Genomic DNA, 18,472 nt, shown 5'->3' with positions numbered 1-18,472 from the left:
ACTCTTAAAGAGGACTACTTTACCACAGAGCAAAATGATGGTATGGGAAACTGCATAGCGTCTTCTTTTCTCTCTACTTCCTGCCCCTGCCCTCTCTCCTGTGCATTCCTTCCTTTTATAAATATTTACTGGATGCCTATGTGCTAGGGATACAGTGCTGAAAAAAGCAAGCGTGGTTTTTGCCTTTATGTAGCTAAAAGGCTAGTGTGTGAGGGATATCATTAATCAAATGACTGTAGAGATATATATGTCTGTGGTGAGCTTGCTCTGTTGTTGATTAGGACTCACCCACATTTTACATTTTTGAGGTCTTGCTTTCCAGATCATCTAGATCTTTTGATGAATTGATTATTTGTCACGATGTTTAAAGTTTCTCTTTCACATAAAATATATCTGTTTACCTATGTCTGCATATATTATGATGTTGCTAATTTCCAGCAATTGATTAATACCCCATTAAATTGGCCAATGTTCAGTGTATTTGATATATTTGTAAATATTTGGCTTTGTATTTACTTTTGTGGTTATATCACACTATAAATATTAGAGTAATAGAGGTTGCTAGTGCTTCATAATATTAGTTTTCTCCTCTTCTTACTTGGCATGGAGGTAGACTTACAATCTCCAGGTTCTTTCACAGATGTTATCTTAATTATTTCCCACCACAGACTTTTGTAGGATTATTTGTGACAAATAATCTTCCTCAAGGAAGAAACTGACCCAGAGAAGAGAAGAGTATTGCCAAAGGTTACTTGACTAGAAAGTAGAAGAACTGTGCCCTGAACGCAGAGATTCTGACACCAGATCATGGGCTCTTTTGACTCCTCCGCAGGGATTCTGGTGGACTTAGTGATCATTCCGTATTTGAAGCCGAGTATTTTCCTTGGTCTTGGTTTACATTCAAAATGCACCAGCCTGTCAAATTGCAGCTGGACATTAGCCCATCCTTGAACAGTCACCATAACAACATAGACATATGGAGAAGAATGTGGGGTGGGCCAAAACTGATGCCAGTCTCGGGGAGGATAGAGTTTTGCAAGAAGTGGGGGTGGGTCAAGGAACTCCTGGTTATGTAGATATAGACTTAAAATGGGTGAGAGGGACACTGTCCTAGGGGCATTTAATATCCTAATTCATCCAGGACAACACCTCTTACCAACTTAGCAAAACCTCTCATAACTACTTAGTGCTTTTACAACAGTGTTTAAGACATGATTAGGTGAGGAGATGTTTATTAAGACTACAGATTCCTGAGTGCGCCCAAGAACTATTGCATGAGAGTCTCTAAAGGGAGGTCCCAGGAATCTGCACTTAAAAATCAGCAGTGCAGATAATTCTGAGGTACACTGAAGCTTGAGCACTACAGTCTTAGGAGGTCACGGCAAATGAAAATAATGTACAGCTTTTGTTCCTCCCTTGTGGTTGGGAGCAAGCTGACTCAGAAAAGAAAAATCCCTAGATGAATATTTCTGCACTAGGAATGTCTCCTCTCTGAACAGGTGTGTGAGGATGATGAATAAGGTCATTCTCTGCCTTCCCTTTTGCTGGACAGAAACCCATGAACCCTATCAGCTGTCTTCTCTAGAGGATCGTTTTGAGAGAGGAGCTCAGCCTGTCATCTCGGTAGTGTAGTGTCACGTTTTAAAAAATGTTTCCTCCTTGTGATTTTTCACCTCTAATAGTTAGGGATGGGGGCTCTTCTGCCCTCTTCTTGTGCAGGGCAGAGAGAAGGAGCAAAGCCAGGAGAGCTTCTGGGCCACCATTCACATGTCAGCACCATCAGTCCCACTTGTGCCCACTGTCTCCCAGCCTGTGTGAAGTGGTGTATGCCGTGGAGACTTCCTCCTCGTTGCCGGACTCAAGACTCCGCGGGTCTGAAGACAGTGCATTCACAAGAGCATAAGTTTTGCTGACTTCCTGGTGTATGTATCTTTCAGAAGGTGGCTGGAGGATGCACATGTTCTGGAGGGATGAGAACGTGAGCAGTGGAGGGGTGGGAGTGGGATGGACATGAACCCAGTGAGAGAAGGATGCATGTCCTCAGCACAGTGGACTCCCCTGCTGGGCCTGGGAGGCACAGACAAGCCAATGGGATGCATAGGCTATTCTTTCTGAAGTAATCAAAAATAGACACACAAAAATTAAAACTCCTTGTATGATACAAAGGGAAGGGTGGTGCAAATGACATAATATTTCTCCATGGAGGAAGATCTCGACTCCAGCTCTGGAAGGCAGAGAGGAGTGAAGATTTCAGGGGCAGGCAGGAGTGCAACTGTTGGCTCTAGTGGCTTTGGCAGTGCAGGGTACTTGGGGTGGAGGTGGGAAGGAGAGCCCTTACCTGCTACTCCATGTGGACTGACAAGCAAGGGAAGAAGAGTTTTTAATGGGACTACTGGGTTTCAGATATGTCATTTTTCCTCCTCAGGACCCCTGTAGTTACCCCTGTAATTCCATCCCCAGGGTGCCTGGGTGGTTCAGTGGATTAAACATCTGACTCTTGATTTTGGCTCAGGTCATGATATCATGGTTTGTGGGTTCGAGCCCTGCTGTTAGTGCACAGCCTGCTTGGGATCCTCTATCTCCCTCCCTCTTTCTCTCTCTCCCCCTCTCTCTCCCTCTCTCCCTCTCTTTCCCTCTCTCTCCCTTTCTGTCTCTCAAAATAAACAAATTTAAAAAATTCCTATCCTCTGCCCATTAGCCAAAGAAAACAATAAAGAATAAGAGGGGCACTTGGTTGGCTTAGTCAGTTGAGCGTCCAACTCTTGATTTCCCCTCGGTCATGATATGATGGTTTGTGGGATGCAGCCCTGCATTGATCCCAAGGACTGCTTGGGATTCTCTCTCCCCCTCTCTTTCTGTCCCTCCCTGATTACTTGCACACACAGGTGCACTCTCTCAAAATAAATAAATAAACTTAAAGAAAAGAATAAGAAGAGAGGTTGGTGGAAAGCAAGAGTTAGAGGAATAAGACAGGTGCCCTTGGAGACTTCATTAGCATATTCTTGGGCCAGTATCTCAGAACAGCAAGGCCTGTTTTCCTTCTATTAGGTACTGGGTATGGGGGCCATAGGACAGCAACTTTGCCCTCAGGAAGCTTCTCATTTGGTATGTCCACCCATGATGCTATTTCATGGGTCTCCATTCCCTCTCTTTGCCTGCTGCTGTAGAACCAGCCCCCATGGACATAGACTGAGAAACAGTGATGGAGTCCAAGAGATGCAGTTGAAAGAGTAACATTTATAAAAGTTTATAAATAAAGTTTTATCAAAACACAGTCACACACATTTGTTTACATATTATCTGTGTTTATGCTATAAGAACAGAGTTTGACTAGGTGAACAAAAATTACATGGCCTGCAGTATGTGAAATATTTATTATCTGGTCCTTTATAGAAACAATTTGCCAACTGCTCTAGATATAGAGATCTCACACTGCATTTAAATGCTTAGCCTTCCATGATTTGGCTATTGTTGAAAGTGCTGCTATGAACATTGGGGTATATGAGCCCCTATGCATCAGCACTTCTGTATCCTTTGGGTAGACCATGGGAAGGGGAAAGGGGGGAAAAGAGTTAGGGAGAGGGAGTGAGGCAAATTATGAGAGACTCTTGAATACTGAAAACAAACTGAGGGCTGAAGAGGGAGGGGGAAAAGGGAAGGGAGTGATGGTCATGGAGAGGGGCACTTGTGGAGAAGAGCACTGGGTGTTATATGGAAACCAACTATTAAGCTATAAAACTATAAATTATTAAAAAATAAAAGAGCATATATAGCAAAAAGAATGCTTAGCCTTGAAGTGACATACATCCTTCTACTCATTGGCCAGAATGGTCACATGTGCCCACTCAACCACTGGGGGCCAGGAAGTGCATCCTCCTATGTGCCCAGGATGGAGGATATCCAGAATATTTCACAAACAGAACTAATGACCACTAAAACAACCCACTATGTGTTGAATTCAGTACTAGGTTCTAGATGAGACAATATCCCTGATCTCAGGGAACTCAAGGATGCCAGAATTTGGGGGCTGGGTTGGGGGAAGGCTAAGTACAAAGTAGATTCAAATGTTTTTCCTTGGAATAGGTAGACTCTATCTCATCTAAGTTGCCTGAGATAGTAGATGTTTTCTCAGTTTGGTGACAGCCAGAGCTGTGGACTGGCCGGCTTGTCAGGCAGTGGGGGCGACAGATTCCCCTGATGAACATTTATATCAATAATAGAAGGGTTGTTTAACAGGAATTCTTAAAGGAAAGATGAGATAATTTCATGTTTTGATATTCGTAAAATTGATTCTGTTGAAGCAGAGCTCTGCAGTGCATATTATTGCTGCTATAATTTTGGCAAAGATGTGATTCAGATTGGCAAAGTGTCTGGGAAAGGGAAATCCAGAGGAGAGAGAGAGGGCGGGGTGGGCCGGGCCAGGAAGCAGATGCCAGGAGCCTGGTGTCAGTGGCCTGGTGAGAGCTGAGAGGGTGACCCTGGAGTCTCAGCCATGTAAGACCATGAGGGAGAAGAGGCTGTGGTTGGCAGACGAGGTTGCTTGAGTTTCTGGTAGTGCTGAAGCCTGCAGAGAGTGGGAGCACCCCAGGGAGGGGTACGTACATGTGTGTGGTGAGGGAGAAGACATTTAAACATCGTAGGAATGAAGGATAAATTTAAAATCCATCAAGCAGAGTTGAGACAGAATGACAATGTGAAGAACATGAATCACTCTTTCTAGGGACCCACCCAACTGTTTGCAGATTTTGAAATGTATTTTTCCCTTCATTTCTCTTCCCTACTAAGCTTATCCTGGACCCTTTACCTTTCTTTCCTTGCTCCTTTGACCCAGGCTTGGTGGCTGAGTATCTCGTACTGACCAGCATGTTCCGAGAGCCTCCAGCCCAGCATCACTGAAGCCTTGGGGTGTGGTGTTGGCCGGGCTGGGAAGACCAGGCCAGATGCTAGAAACACTGGAAGGGACAAAAGAGGATATTGTAGTGGCCTCTTTCCAGGGAAGTCCGGTCTCTTCAGTGTTCACATCGGGCTTTATCACACATGCAGGAAGATCATCCTGGCTTTTTCTTGTCTACCTGCTACCTTAGTGTGATGTGGAGGTGGCTGGTTGAGGTGTCTGTTTATTCTGCTTCATGTGGTAGAGCAGTGTACTCAATACAGTGGGAAACACTATGAGCCAGGATTTGAAACCAGAGCTCTCTCCCAGCTCTGACTTAGAGTGGTGGTGTGACCTTGGGCAGGTCTCTGTCTCTCTGCACGTCAGCTTCCTCACTTATAAAATAGTATGGCTACACCATAAAGATTCCTCTTTAATGTTCTTTATTTTTGAGATTTTCAGTTCAGACCAGGGGAGGTGGGGGGCACGTCTGGAGGGTAGCATTCTGGGAAGATGCCTCCCATGGGAGCCTACATAGTGCCTGGGGTGCACTAAGCATAGGTTGAGAGATTTGGATGCCAGGCCTTTTCTGAGCATGTAGAACCTGTGGCACTGCTTAGTGCCGAAGGGGCACATGTGTACTTGTGTCACTTGTGGTCACTAGTGGTGTGGTTTGGCATGTGGGTGGGGAGGAGGCCAAGAATTTGGGTGTGGGGCTCTTGGCTGGGAGGGAGACAGTAAGCAGATACCTCAAAAGGTCCTCTCGCATCAGAAGGTCTATCCCCCAGATCTCAGACGTATAATGGGAACTCCCAATCCTTGAGTCCCCTAAATCCTCTTTGCACATGGTCTTCATTTTGTGCATAATCCTGTCCTATTTCTCAACTGGAAAGCTCTATTTAAATACAGAATGATGGCCCTTTCCTCCACAGAATCCTTCCAGTCATCCCCAAATGGGCTTCAGTGCCCCTACCATGAGCTCCTACAACAATCAGGCCTCCCTCAATCATAGCACATGATGTTATGTGGTCAAAATTGATGTTCTTCCCGTTTCTCCCATGAGGAGGATGTGGACTAAATCCAGCTCATGTCAGTGTGCCCAGTGCCTGGCCCAGTGCCTGGCACATGGTAAGCCCTGTCAGTGTTGACTGAATGAGTGCATCTTTCACAGGCAAATCTGGCCACATCCTCCTTGGCATGGAAAGGGGAAAGGAGGCTCAAAAATGTTTGCAGAGGCACCTGATTCTACACGTGCTACCCAGATCCTGTGGTGGATGTGCATTAGGAAAGCAGAAAGGAACCTATACATGGGGCCCAGTTCTCAAAGATAGGTCGCCTGTGTCTTGTCCTGGAGAGAGAGTGTGAGAATCGGGGCAGCTGGTGATGGGTGGGATTCCCCAGAGGAGCTGGGACACTAGGGAAAGGGTTAGAGAGATTCTTTCACTACAAATGGAAGAGAGCAGCCAGCTAGTTCTGGGAGCGAGGACCGCCTTTGGCGTTCTCTCCTTGTCGCCTTCATCACCCTGAGAGATTCATCACTGTTGCACACGATTATTTCTGTAACCTCTGTCTTCCGCGCTAGCCTGTGAAGTTCATGGGACAAAAATCAAGTCTACTTCATTTAACTCTGGATACTCAGCACCTGACGCCCAGCCTGGTCCACAGTGGACACTCCTGACTTCAGTGATCATTTATGGAGTTCCTACCTTGTGCCAGTTTGCAGGCCAGGCCTGAGCCACAGCACAGAGTCAGCCCAAAGCCTTGCTGTTGGGGACCACTTCATTAACCTCTTTCTCTTCTCTGTTTCCCTCGTGCCTACCCCTCCCTGCCCTCTTCCCCCTTCCCCTCTCCCTTATCTCTCACCTGCCTCCCCGCCTCCCCGCGCACAGAGCAATGTTCTGGGATGGTGCCCGAGATGCGTGGACCGAGCCCTGGCCGCAGGCTGCCCGAGCCCGCCCCCTGCCCCGCTGCAGGCGGGAGCCCTGAGCCCTGGGCCTTGGGCCACCGCCACCGCCACGTCCTAGCCCTGCCAGAGGAGGAGGCATGGCGGCCCCAGCAGTGCGCCCTGCTCGAGGCCGACGCCTCGGACGAGATGGGCATGGTGCCCGCCTCCCCGCGTGCCGTCGCCGTGGGCTTCGACAACTTCTTCCCGGTGCAGGAGGGCGAGGGCCCGGGCTGGGAGGGCGGTTCCAGCCCGTTCCTTCCGGTGAGCCCCGAGGTGATGAAGCGGCGACGCGGGGGCCTCATCGAGCAGCGCGACATCATCAAGGCCCACGAAGCGCACAAGATGCAGAGCACCCCGCAGGCCCGGCGCAAGGAGTGGGAGTGAGTACAGGAAGGGGGCGGGCAGGGGGGACTGGCCCAGTGAGGCTGTGCTGCGGGGAGGATGGGGTGCGCGTGGCCCCACGTGGGGCATCCAGTGGGAAAGGGTGGGCCCAGGGAGGCAGGTGCATTTGACTCTGCTGCTGCAGAAGAGGGATGTGACCCACGGAGAGAGGTCCCTCGGGTCAGCCGCAATCCCACTAACCAGCTGTAGGCTGCACTCACTCTCACTGAGGGGTACAGCCGTCACTTGGGGGGCAATCACGCTTGTCCTGTAAAGCCCACCTAGTTACCAAGATCCGGAGAAAGAGCTGGGGTCTGTTTCATGCTCTGAGCTTCCCTGAAAAGAGGAGCTCGATTAAGGCATGGAGAAGCCACCAAAACATGAATGATTTATCCATCTTGTCTTTTTTCTGGAATTGTAGCTAACCCTACTTTTTCTAAGGTCATTTTTGGGTGAATTATTACATCTTGGGGCAAGTCTTCAGTGGTGGAAGAGATTGTGGTCTCTATGACTTTATCATTGATCTTTTTGGGTAGAGCAGAAGGATTTATGTTCTTATACTACCTTTAATCTGATTCACACCTGTTGAGAACATGGACTTTATTCTAAGGAGTCCTACATTAAAGGAAGACAGTATTTCATTTGATTCCTATTTGACACTCCATGTTTATACCCCGCCTAGGGACTTTGTTTTGTCCTTTGGATGCCAGTGTATGTTTTGCACGTTTGCATGTCTGTGGTCTGTATGTCTTTAGCTCTTCCTTAGACCGTTGAGTTGTTAGATGTCCTCAAGTGCAAAAAGGCAAATAATGTGTTTTGATGGTGATGGTCATGGTAGGATTTACCTAACTGGCTTCAGTGGACATTCAGGTGGTGCAAAGGGGTGTACATTATCTGATCTCTGGATGTCGTTTCCTATGAGTGTTAAAATGTTTATTGGCTCATTCATTCATTCAGTGAGCCTTGATGTGTGCCAGACTCCTGGGATTCAGAGAGGGGTCAGGCATCCAGTACTCAACTTCTCTCCTATTATTCATCTCCAAGAACTATTAGTCTTTAAAATCCTATATATATCTAAGAGTCAAGCAACGTTGTAAGTACCTATATTAATTTATGTTAATCCTCACCATTACTATGAGGTAGGTACAGTTATGATCCATATTTAACCACTGAGGCACAGAAAAGTTAGGTGACTTTCCCAAAGCTCTCCAATAATAACTATGTTGTTGCTGTGATTTGACACTGACTGACTGGTGACTTGAACCCTGGCAGTCTTGTTCTAGAATCCATGCTTTCAACCACAATGGCACAGTGCCTTTCCCTCCAGTCGACACAGTAGTTAATTTCTATCTCAACCACTGATTGGTGGCCATGACAGAGAGCCAGTTTTGGGGTTAAGAGACTTGGATCTAATTTCCAGGGTGACCAAACTAGTGGTATGATGTCAAGTAAGTTACCTCATGGCTTCGAAAAATGAGGAGGAGAAAGTAGATGACTATATAAATACTGTGCAGCTCTGGTAGCTGGTATTTCTTCATATTCAGAAGCCTTATATTTTTCTGCACCTCTGTCTTGTTCTCCTAAGAGGGTCTGAACAAGGAAGAGACTATCTTACACATTTTTCATGTCACTCAGTGCCTGTCATAGGGCCCGAGTCAAGAATTTCTACAATACTCACTGAAAAACTAGCTTCACCATGACTAGCAATGCATGAGTAACTCTTAAGTCTTTCTTGAATTTAAACTTACTAGTTGGGGGATATCAAGGTCTAATACTAGTCAACTACTTGGAGTGGTGGTGGGGATGGTTGGGAGACTGTGCTTTCACATGGGCAGGTGCATAGAGAGGTAAAACAGGGCAGACACATCAATGGCCTGGGGGCATGTCGACCTTCCTGAGTGTGGCTGTGGAGGAATTGAGAAAGAGGGGTCAGGGAAATAGGAGGGGAGCCAGAGAGTAAAGGGACAAAGAAGTGAAGAGAGGCATGTGTTCAGAAGGAAGGAGGCATCATCTGTGTAGGCGGTTGCTGAGGATCGAGAAGGGATTGCTGGTTCAGCAGTATGACTTGCATGGTGACCTTAATGGTCACAGTTTAAGTAGGGTTATGAGCCCCGGGTCCAAGCGGAATGGGCTGAAGAGAAAGTGAGACATGATGGAGACAGTGATGTTGCCCTACTCTCTGCCCCTCAACACTCACAGTCTCATCCCTGCAGCCCGTCTGGAGGCTTCCGTGGTTAATATCATCATGCCTTTTCCCCTTACCATCCACACTCCATCCTCATATGGCTCTACATGCCTTAATCTGACCCACTCCCTGCTCCTCACCAGCTCCCCAAACCCTAATATTATACTGTCTGGAACTTATATTCCATCATCAGAAAAATACTCTACGTTCTCCCACCTTCTCTGAACATTCTCTTTATCTCCTTGTTCTAATTGGGACCTGCCTGTCACCCCCCCCCCCCAGGAACATGATCAGCAATGTGTCATGTAGTGGCTGTTTTTCCTCTCACACTTCCTCACACTCGAGCCTGGATGTGGGGCTAGGTATCTCCTTGCTCCCTATTACTGCTTTCAGACCATTATTCCTCATGCCTGTCTTAAATGCCAGCTTTGGAGCTCATGTCATCATGCAATGGCACCTGCTACTCTTTCTTGTAACCATCTCCTGACTCCCATCTCCTGACTCCCAGGTCACTCCCCTTCATTCCAGAAAGATTTTAGCTCTTGGTTGACTGCCTGTCTCCCATCTCTTCTCTTGTCATCAGTCTTGGTGGTTGTTATATCCACTTGAATGATCTCTGTGGGACCGTGGCCTCTTAGATCCTTAACCTCTTTTCCTTGATGATTTTTCCTCCATCTTTGCTTCCAAGACCTCACTCCATGGCCAGCCTGGACCTTGTAACTGCACTGCTCCCTAATCTCAGTTTCAAGCATCCTGTTGTTTGGCCACACCTCTTTTATGTCCCATTCACTCTCTCTAATGCTTGATTCCTAAGGTTCTTTAACCTCACTGGCATCCAGAAGAAATAGATTATATTATGTTTTTGCTGCTTCCCTTCTCAATCATATCCTTACTTCTCATAAAATTAAATTATAAAATTAAATTCCATTGTATGAACCAAAAAGTATTTTCTGAGCAAAATGGTGATGTTGCCCTTGAAGTCTCGCCTACCCTCTCAACCCTTCCTCCTGCCGGCTTCTCATATAGAGCCAGTCATCAGCCAAGGGCAAGAATGTTGGATGCGTCCCAAGCTGGCTCTAGTCTACTTCATGCTTCATCATCCTTGTTTTCGCTCTCAACTTCCCTCCCCCTCTGTTGCTCCACTATACTGGTCTGGCACGACTCCAACCCTGCTTAAATCCCACTTGCCACCTATTCTCCCCCTGCCCTTGGGCAGCAGAACATTGCTGTAGAACATCTCACAGCTATGCTTACTGGTCTCACTGTAAATTCATGACTGGCCCACCTCAAGTCGGCCCTTGATCTTGCCCAGAAATCCTGCTACTTTTCCCCTTTCCATTTATCCTCACAGTCTTTTAGAGATTATATAGTTATCCTTCATGCTCAACCCCCAACATCTCCTACCAGCCTGTTTCTAGCTCATAACTGCAACTGCCTTCCTACTTCACTGGGAGAAGAGCAGCAGTTAAAGAGCCTTGGAGGAGCTCTTTGACCACATTGACCACCTGCTGCATCTGGACTCCTGTTCCAGGCCTTTCCTTCTGTTTCTGTGGACTAACTACTCACGATGCTCCATGTGGAGGTCTAGATGTAGAGCATGATGAGCCCTTTTGCAGTTTCCCCTAGAACCCTTTGCAGTCAGGACTTTGTCCCAGCCACGCCCCATACTCTCGCCATCCTCCATCTTGCTGAGTCCAGTGGTCAGGTCTCTGTGTCCATCTTCTTTGAGCTGGTGGTAGCAGCAGTATCATTTGTCCACTGTCACACTGTCTTTCTTGGAACTCTTTTCTGACATGGCCTTTAGGACCCCACTCTCAGTTTTCTTCCTACCCTGACAGTCTTCCTTCTATCTCTTTTGCTGGTTTCTTCTTCCTTTTTCCAGTCCCCCAAAACCGGGGAGCCCAGGGCTCAGTCTTCCACTTCTCCTCTTCTCACCAACCCTTACTTCCTAGTGACCTTACCCAGGCCTGGACCTCTAGTGCACACCACAGACTGCTGCCTCTCAAATTTGTATCTTTGAATTTTGGTCAAGACCTCTTCCCTGAATTTTACATGCTACCCGCTTAATCAGCACCTTTACTTGTACATCCACAGGCATCTCAAGCAAAATCTGTCCAACAGTGAAACATAAATTTTCCTCCAAATCTGCTTCTCTTTTGGTCTTTTCTTTCTCAGCAAATGGAACCTACCTTCATTCTTTCTTTTTTAAAAAAATTTTTAATGTTTATTTATTTATTTATTTATTTTATTTTTTTTAATGTTTTATTTAGTTTGATACAGAGAGAGACAGAGCATGAGAGGGGGAGGGGCAGAGAGAGAAGGAGACACAGAACCGGAAGCAAGCTCCAGGCTCTGAGCTAACTGTCTGCACAGAGCCCGACGCGGGGCTCGAACCCACGAACGTGAGATCTGACCTGAGCCGAAGCCGGAGGCTTAACCGACTGAGCCACCCAGGTGCCCCTGTTTATTTATTTTTGAGAGAGGAAGAGACAGAACATGAGCAGGTGAGAGGCAGAGAGAGGAGGGTACATAGAACCCGAAGCAGGCTCCAGGCTCTGAGCTGCCATAATAGAGCCCAATGCAGGGCTTGAACCCAAGAACTGCAAGATCATGACCTGAGCTGAAGTTAGATGCTTAATCAACTGAGCCACTCTGGTTGCCCCTACATCCATTCTTTCTGTTGCTGGAGCCAGAAGCACTGGAGTCATCCTGATTTCTTTTACACTTTTAGCATTCTTGCCAGTGCCCATCAGTTTTCCCTTCAAAGTGTATCAGATCACATTTTACCATTTCTGCCACTACCTCCCTGGTCCAGGTCACCTTTTATTTCTGTTTTTATTCCATAGACCACTTATATAGTACTTCCTAGACACCCAGCACTATTCTTAACACTTTTATTCCTTTAATCCTTGTAACAATTGAATGAGACTGGTGCTATTATTATCCCCATATGTGCAGTTGAGGCACAGAGAGGTTGAGTAACTTATCTAAGAGGATGACTACAGCCATTATTAACTAACTAGCCTTCCTGTTTCCATGCCTCCCTGGTAGAGTCTCCCCCATTGGAGCTAAGAATTCTTCTTTGCCTTTTGTCCTTAAGATTTACAAAGGAATTAGAAAGATAGTACATGGGGTTTCCATCAGGGAGTCTTCAGACATTTATCACATCAGTCCTCTGCCCAAATCCTCTAGTGGCTGGCTCCCCATGTCCCACAGAACAAAGTCCTTAGCATGGTCTTTAAGGTTCTATCCTCTGCCACTTGGACCTCTCTCCCACCTCCCTAAACACACATGGGCATCTTTGGCTGCATCCCTTAATCTGCTTCCCACTCATTCTGCTCCGCTTACACTAGCCCTATGCCGTTCCTTGAATATGTTCAGACCATTCTAACCTCAGGGAATTTTGCTTTTGCTGTTCCCTCCACCCGGAATGCTCTTTCCTCATAGACTTCCATGACTCCCACTCACTTTGTTTGGGTCTCTGCTCAGAGAGACCTTCTTGATCACCCTGTGTAGCATAGCATTCCTCCATTGTCACTCTTTCTCTCTTTATTTTGCTTTTTTCCCATCACAGCCCTTATTGTTATATACATGCACACAGCACATAAAGGCTTGTGTGCTCTCTCTCTCTCCCTCCCTCCCTCTCTCTCTCTCTCTCTCTCTCTCTTTTTCTATATATGTCTGTCTCCCTCCACTAAAGTGTAAGCTTCTTAAAAGGAGGGACTTGGTCTTCTCCTCAGTGTGTAGGACAATGTCTTGTATGTAGTTGGTTCACAATAAGTATTAGTTGAATGAAAGATGAAGTAAATGCACTGAGGGGAATTGATACCCATTTAGTCAGCTAGCTTCCAGGGAAAGAAGGGTGTGGTTGTGCAGGTTGCTGACTGCCCAAGACCCTCTAGTTGAATAATCAGCAGAGGAAGTGGGAAGTCTGTTCTCTGCCCTCCTTCAAGGCCGCTCAGGACCCTGTGTCTACTTAGTGCACCTTGGAGAGATGTAGCCTCTGCTCTCTCTACCTCCTGCCTTCTAGCTTCTCATGACTTACGTTCTGTAGGTAGCATCCTCCTGGTACTAGGACAGGGGCACCCTGGTCCTTTCTCAAGAAATGGATTTGCTGCAGTAGGAAGTCAGGAAGGAGTCTCTGTCGGCAGCCCTGCCAACTTCCTGCACCTCCCTCAGCTCCGGCCCCTCCTGTGGCCCTGTCCACCGCCCACACAGCTGACAGCCCATGGCACACATGCCAGCTTTACAAATCCTGCCTCCTTGGCACCGACTCAGGGCTCTAGTGATGCACGAAGCAGACTAGAAACCAGCCTGAAAGGTTTCCAGCATTTTTTGCCTTTGGCTGGGTGAGCCAAATGTGGTAGGGGAAGGAGTTAAGAGGGTAGGAGGAGGCCTCAAGTAAAGGGTCCTTGTTTTGCTGTGGACAGAGTATAGGTGATTCAGATGCAGCAGAATTTCTTGTGCAGAATGCTGTTTCCTGAAGAAGCTGCTAAAAGGCTTCCCTAGGTCCAGTGTATGGGCTACAAAGACCTCTTGGGTAACGCTACTATCCCTCATGGGCGGAGTTTTGTAGCTTTAGTGACTGGCCATGAAAACATGTTTTCCTCACACTTTAATGGAACTCCCTCCAGTTTACCAGATGTTTCATGTATCTCCTCTTTCTCTCACAAGGACCCTGTGGACTAGCTATTATTATTCCTAATTTACAGAGGAGAAAAATGAGCCCAGAAGTCAGAGGTGGTGCTAGTCAAAAAACCCATGTCTCTTTTTATTTTTAAATTAAAAAAATTTTTTCTAATGCTTTTTATTTAGTTTTGAGAGACAGAGAGAGACAGCGCAAGCAGGGGAGGGTCAGAGAGAGAGGGAGACACAGAATCCGAAGCAGGCTCTAGGCTCTGAGCTGTCAGCACAGAGCCCGACTTGGGGCTCGAACCCACGAACCATGAGATCATGACCCGAGCTGAAGCCAGACACTTAACCGACTGAGCCGCCCAGGCGCCCCAAAAAACCCATGTCTTAATAATGACTGTCCGCATTTATTGAGCACTGGCTACGTGCAAGGTACTTTGCATGTAATATTTATTCTAATGAAAATCATAGGTACTATTATAAGGAGTAGAAACATTTCATATGGGACTATTATTGCATATGGATTTGGAAGAAAGGAAATTATGTGTAACTTTAAATTCTGCGTAGGTTGGTACAACATACTCTAAAAAGAGGGAAGCAGTATTTCCATAATCATAGTACTTATCACGCTACATTCTAATTGCCTGTTTACACGTCTATATCCCCTACTACACTGTATGGCAGAGAAGTCTGCCTGCTCCCCGTGGGTCTCCGTCCCTTGGCTCAGTGTCCGGCACACAAAAGACACTTAATAGACATGTGCAGAATAAAAAAAAAAAAGAACTCATGATTTTATATACCAGAAAATTCAGGCATGAGGACATTATGTTTGTTGCCCAGCATCACATAGCTCGTGAGGATTCACCCCAGGCCCTCTGCCTTCAGTGCATATCTTGTTCCACTGAGGCCTTCTGGCCATATTAGTATCCATCCCCCCGCGGTGGTTATACAGCAGTAGGCAAGTGACAAGAAACCCAGTCGTACTGTTTAGGGTTAATTCTTGCCATGCTGCTTGTAACCTATGGGACCTGGGGCAGGCTGTAACCTCTCTGCATTTTTAGACCAAGATGAATAATAATACTCATCTTGTAGGCCTCTTGTGAATTTGGTCACATATGCTGGGGTGGGTCCTCAAGACGTCAGTGAGCCCCACCATTATTCAGGGACTCTGCCTATGCAGTCTGTGACCTCAACCAGGTCCACACATTTGCAGATGACTCCTGAATGTAGATTTCCCCCAAACCCCAGACTCTTGTAGCCTAACGTGAGGCTGGCATCTCCACACTATGGTCTACCAGAATCTAAAACTTAACAGGGCTATAGTAAAACTCTTGATCGTCTCCTGACCCAACCCAGACTCCCCCCATGTCAGTAGGCAGCACCACACCTACCCGGTTGCTCAAGCCAAAGATTGTCATTATCTTTTATTACTCTTTTCCCCTTTGCTTCCACTTCCAGTCAGTTGGCAGGCCCTGTCAACACATGTCCTAGACATATTCCAAGTCTGAACACTTCTGCTGCCAAGTCCCCAGTGCTACTCTCTTCCAAGCCACTGTCACTTAGACCATTGCGGTGGCCTCCTAATTGGCCTCTCTTCTTATATCTTTGTTTTTGTGTTATCAGGAATGTGTCTGTTCATACAACAGACAGGGGCATTTAAAAAAGATGTAAACCGAATCATGCTTTTGTGATGTAACCTCCCTTTGCATCTGGTCTTGGGTGACTCCTGACCCCAGCCCTACAATTCGCTCCCTTGCTCCCTACAGTCTTGCCCACTTTCAGGCCAGACCTATGCCTGCTATGTCTCTGCCTTGTCCTTCTGTCTGGAATGTTCTTTCTCCAGACTTTTATAAGGTTGGCTCATTCTTGTCATTTAGATCTCAGCTTAAGTCCAACCTCCTCAGAGATGCTACTCCTCACCATACAGTCTAAAATCACAACACCTTGTGCTGCTAACTGCCTCCCCCCCAACAAAAGTGGAAACGACACACAGCCCTGTCCACTCCACAGCCGCGGTGCTGGGAGCAGTATGAGTGCATGCATGGATGAGTGCCCAAGGAGTCATTGGTGTGGTAGTAATTATGATCTGGATGCTCACCTAGCCTCTGCCAGCATCCAAACACACTATCAAGTCTAGTCTAGGGAGCTCAGGACATCAGGGGCTCTAGGTCTAGACCAGGCCAGCCCCTGGGGTGTGGAGCTTCATGGGTTGTGAAAACCCAGTCGGTTAGGTTGCAGGTTGTTGGGGGCACTGTCTTCATTCTCACCACTGATCATCACTGAGCCATTGTTATTCCACCTTGGGAAAAAGAGTCAACCTTTCTGAACCTCAATATTCAACCTCATTTTTGTCCATTTGCTAGGTTGTGGGTGAGGACAGTCACCTTTCTGAATTACAGTGAGCCTATAGAGTACTTAGTCCAGTGTTTGGTTGGTTGTTTCCCCCCAATATCTGGTTCATCATCTTTAGGGGTCTATCATATGCTATCTACAGCAGGGCACGGGAGGTTGGCTAAAGTCTGTGGGGCAGAGGCTGCCGTCATGTTGTGATCAGCTGCGTACATCAGTGGACCCCCTCAGGTCATGAAGTGAGGAAACACACAGCACAGAGTCTGTGCACATCAGCCATTATTGTTATTATTATCACTGCTGCCATCCTCATCATCTGGTCCAGCTGCCTTATTTACAGATGAGGGTCCTGAGGGCTGGGCGACTGCTGGTGCTCTGCATGAACCGTTCTTCGGGTTGCCAGGTTGGCAGGCTACAGTGAGTGACAGGCTCTGAGGAACCAGCCTCGGAAGTCTCACCCACTTCTCCCCTATATCCTGCTACCCCGCACACGAGGAGGGATGAAAACTCAAATGTCCAACCACATTCTCACCAGCTTTTACACCACACCCAGCATTGCAGATAAATTATGTCAGGAAACAAGTATCCTGACCGTGAAGCTTTCCCATTGAATTAAAACATTTTAGTGTTTATTTATTTTTGAAAGAGAGAGAGAGACAGAGTGTGAGTGGGGGTGGGCAGAGAGAGAGGGAGGCACAGAATCTGAAGCAAGCTCCAGGCTCTGAGCTGTCAGCATGGAGCCCAATGTGGATCTTGAACTCACAAACTGTGAGATCAGGACCTGAGCCGACATTGGATGCTTAACCAACTGAACCACCCAGGCACCTCAGCCCACTGAATTTTAAAAGCCTGTGGGCCAATATACAAAAGACCCACAGCTAATAACGTCCTCAGTGGGGAAGATCTGAAAGCCTTTCCCCTATGGTCAGGAACAAGACAAGGATGTCCACTCTCACTATTACTATTTCACATAGTACTGGAAGTTGTAGTCTTAGCGATCAGACAGCACAAAGAAGTAAAAGGCATCCAAATTGGCAAGGAGGAAATTAAACTTTCACTCTTCACAGACGACATGATACTCTATGTAGAAAACCCAAAAGACTCCACCAAAAAACGACTAGAAGTGATACATGAATTCAGTAGAGTTGCAGGATATAAAAACATGCAGAAATCTGTTGCATGTCCATACACCAATAACAGTGCAGCAGAAAAAGAAATTAAGGGATCAATCTGATTTACAATTGTACCAGAAACAAAAAGGTACCTAGGAATAAACCTAACTAAAGAAGTAAAAGATCTGTAGTCTGAAAACTACAGAAGACTTACGAAAGAAATCGAAGATGACACAAAGAAGTGGAAAAGCATTCCATGCTCATGGATTGGAAGAAGAAACATTGTTAAAATGTCTATATCACCCCAAGCAATCTGCACATTTAATACAATCCCTATCAAAATAACACCAGCATTTTTTTTGCAGAGCTAGAACAAACAATCCTAAAATTTGTATGGCACCACAAAAGACCTCGAAAATGTATGGCCAATTAATTTTTGACAAAGTAGGAAAGAGTATGTGATGGAAAAAAGACTGCCTCTTTAGCAGTTGGTGCTGGGAGAACCGGACAGCAATATGCAGAAGAATGAAACTAGACCACTTTCTTACACCATACACAAAAATTAACTCAAAATGGCTGAAGGACTTGAATGTGAGACAGGAAACCATCAAAACCCTCAAGGAGAAAGTAGGAAAAAACCTCCTAGACCTCCACTGCAGCAATTTCCTACTCGACACATCCTCAAAGGCGAGGGAAATGAAAGCAAAACTAAACTCTTGGGACCTCATCAAGATAAAAAGCTTCTGCACTGCAAAGGAAACAATCAAGAAAACTAACAGGCAACTGACAGAATGGGAAAAGATAGTTGCAAATGACATATCAGATAAAGGGCTAGTATCTAAAATATACAAGGAACTCACAAAACTTCACACCCACAAAAGAAATAACCCAGTGAAGAAATGGGCAGAAGACATGAACAGACACTTCTCCAAAGAGGACACCCAGATGGCCTACAGGCACATGAAACGATGCTCAACATCACTCATCATCAGGGA

The 18,472-nt window shown here is 46.5% G+C and overlaps 1 protein-coding gene across 1 annotated transcript in view; it reads left to right on the top strand.

The window, feature by feature from the left end:
• The window catches only part of CACNA1E (calcium voltage-gated channel subunit alpha1 E), a 496,040-nt gene that overhangs the window by 103,521 nt on the left and 374,047 nt on the right, over positions 1-18,472 (top strand). Inside the window, exon 2 of the mRNA XM_029935255.1 lies at positions 6,763-7,198. Within this exon, the coding sequence (XP_029791115.1) occupies positions 6,777-7,198 (422 nt within the window). The 5' untranslated portion in view covers positions 6,763-6,776. The remainder of the gene's footprint in view (positions 1-6,762; positions 7,199-18,472) is intronic.

Source organism: Suricata suricatta, chromosome 3 (assembly GCF_006229205.1).
Source record: "Suricata suricatta isolate VVHF042 chromosome 3, meerkat_22Aug2017_6uvM2_HiC, whole genome shotgun sequence".
In the NCBI taxonomy this organism is placed as follows: domain Eukaryota; kingdom Metazoa; phylum Chordata; class Mammalia; order Carnivora; family Herpestidae; genus Suricata; species Suricata suricatta.
Note: the sequence above shows the minus strand (reverse complement) of the source record. Positions and strands in the feature narration are given on the sequence as shown.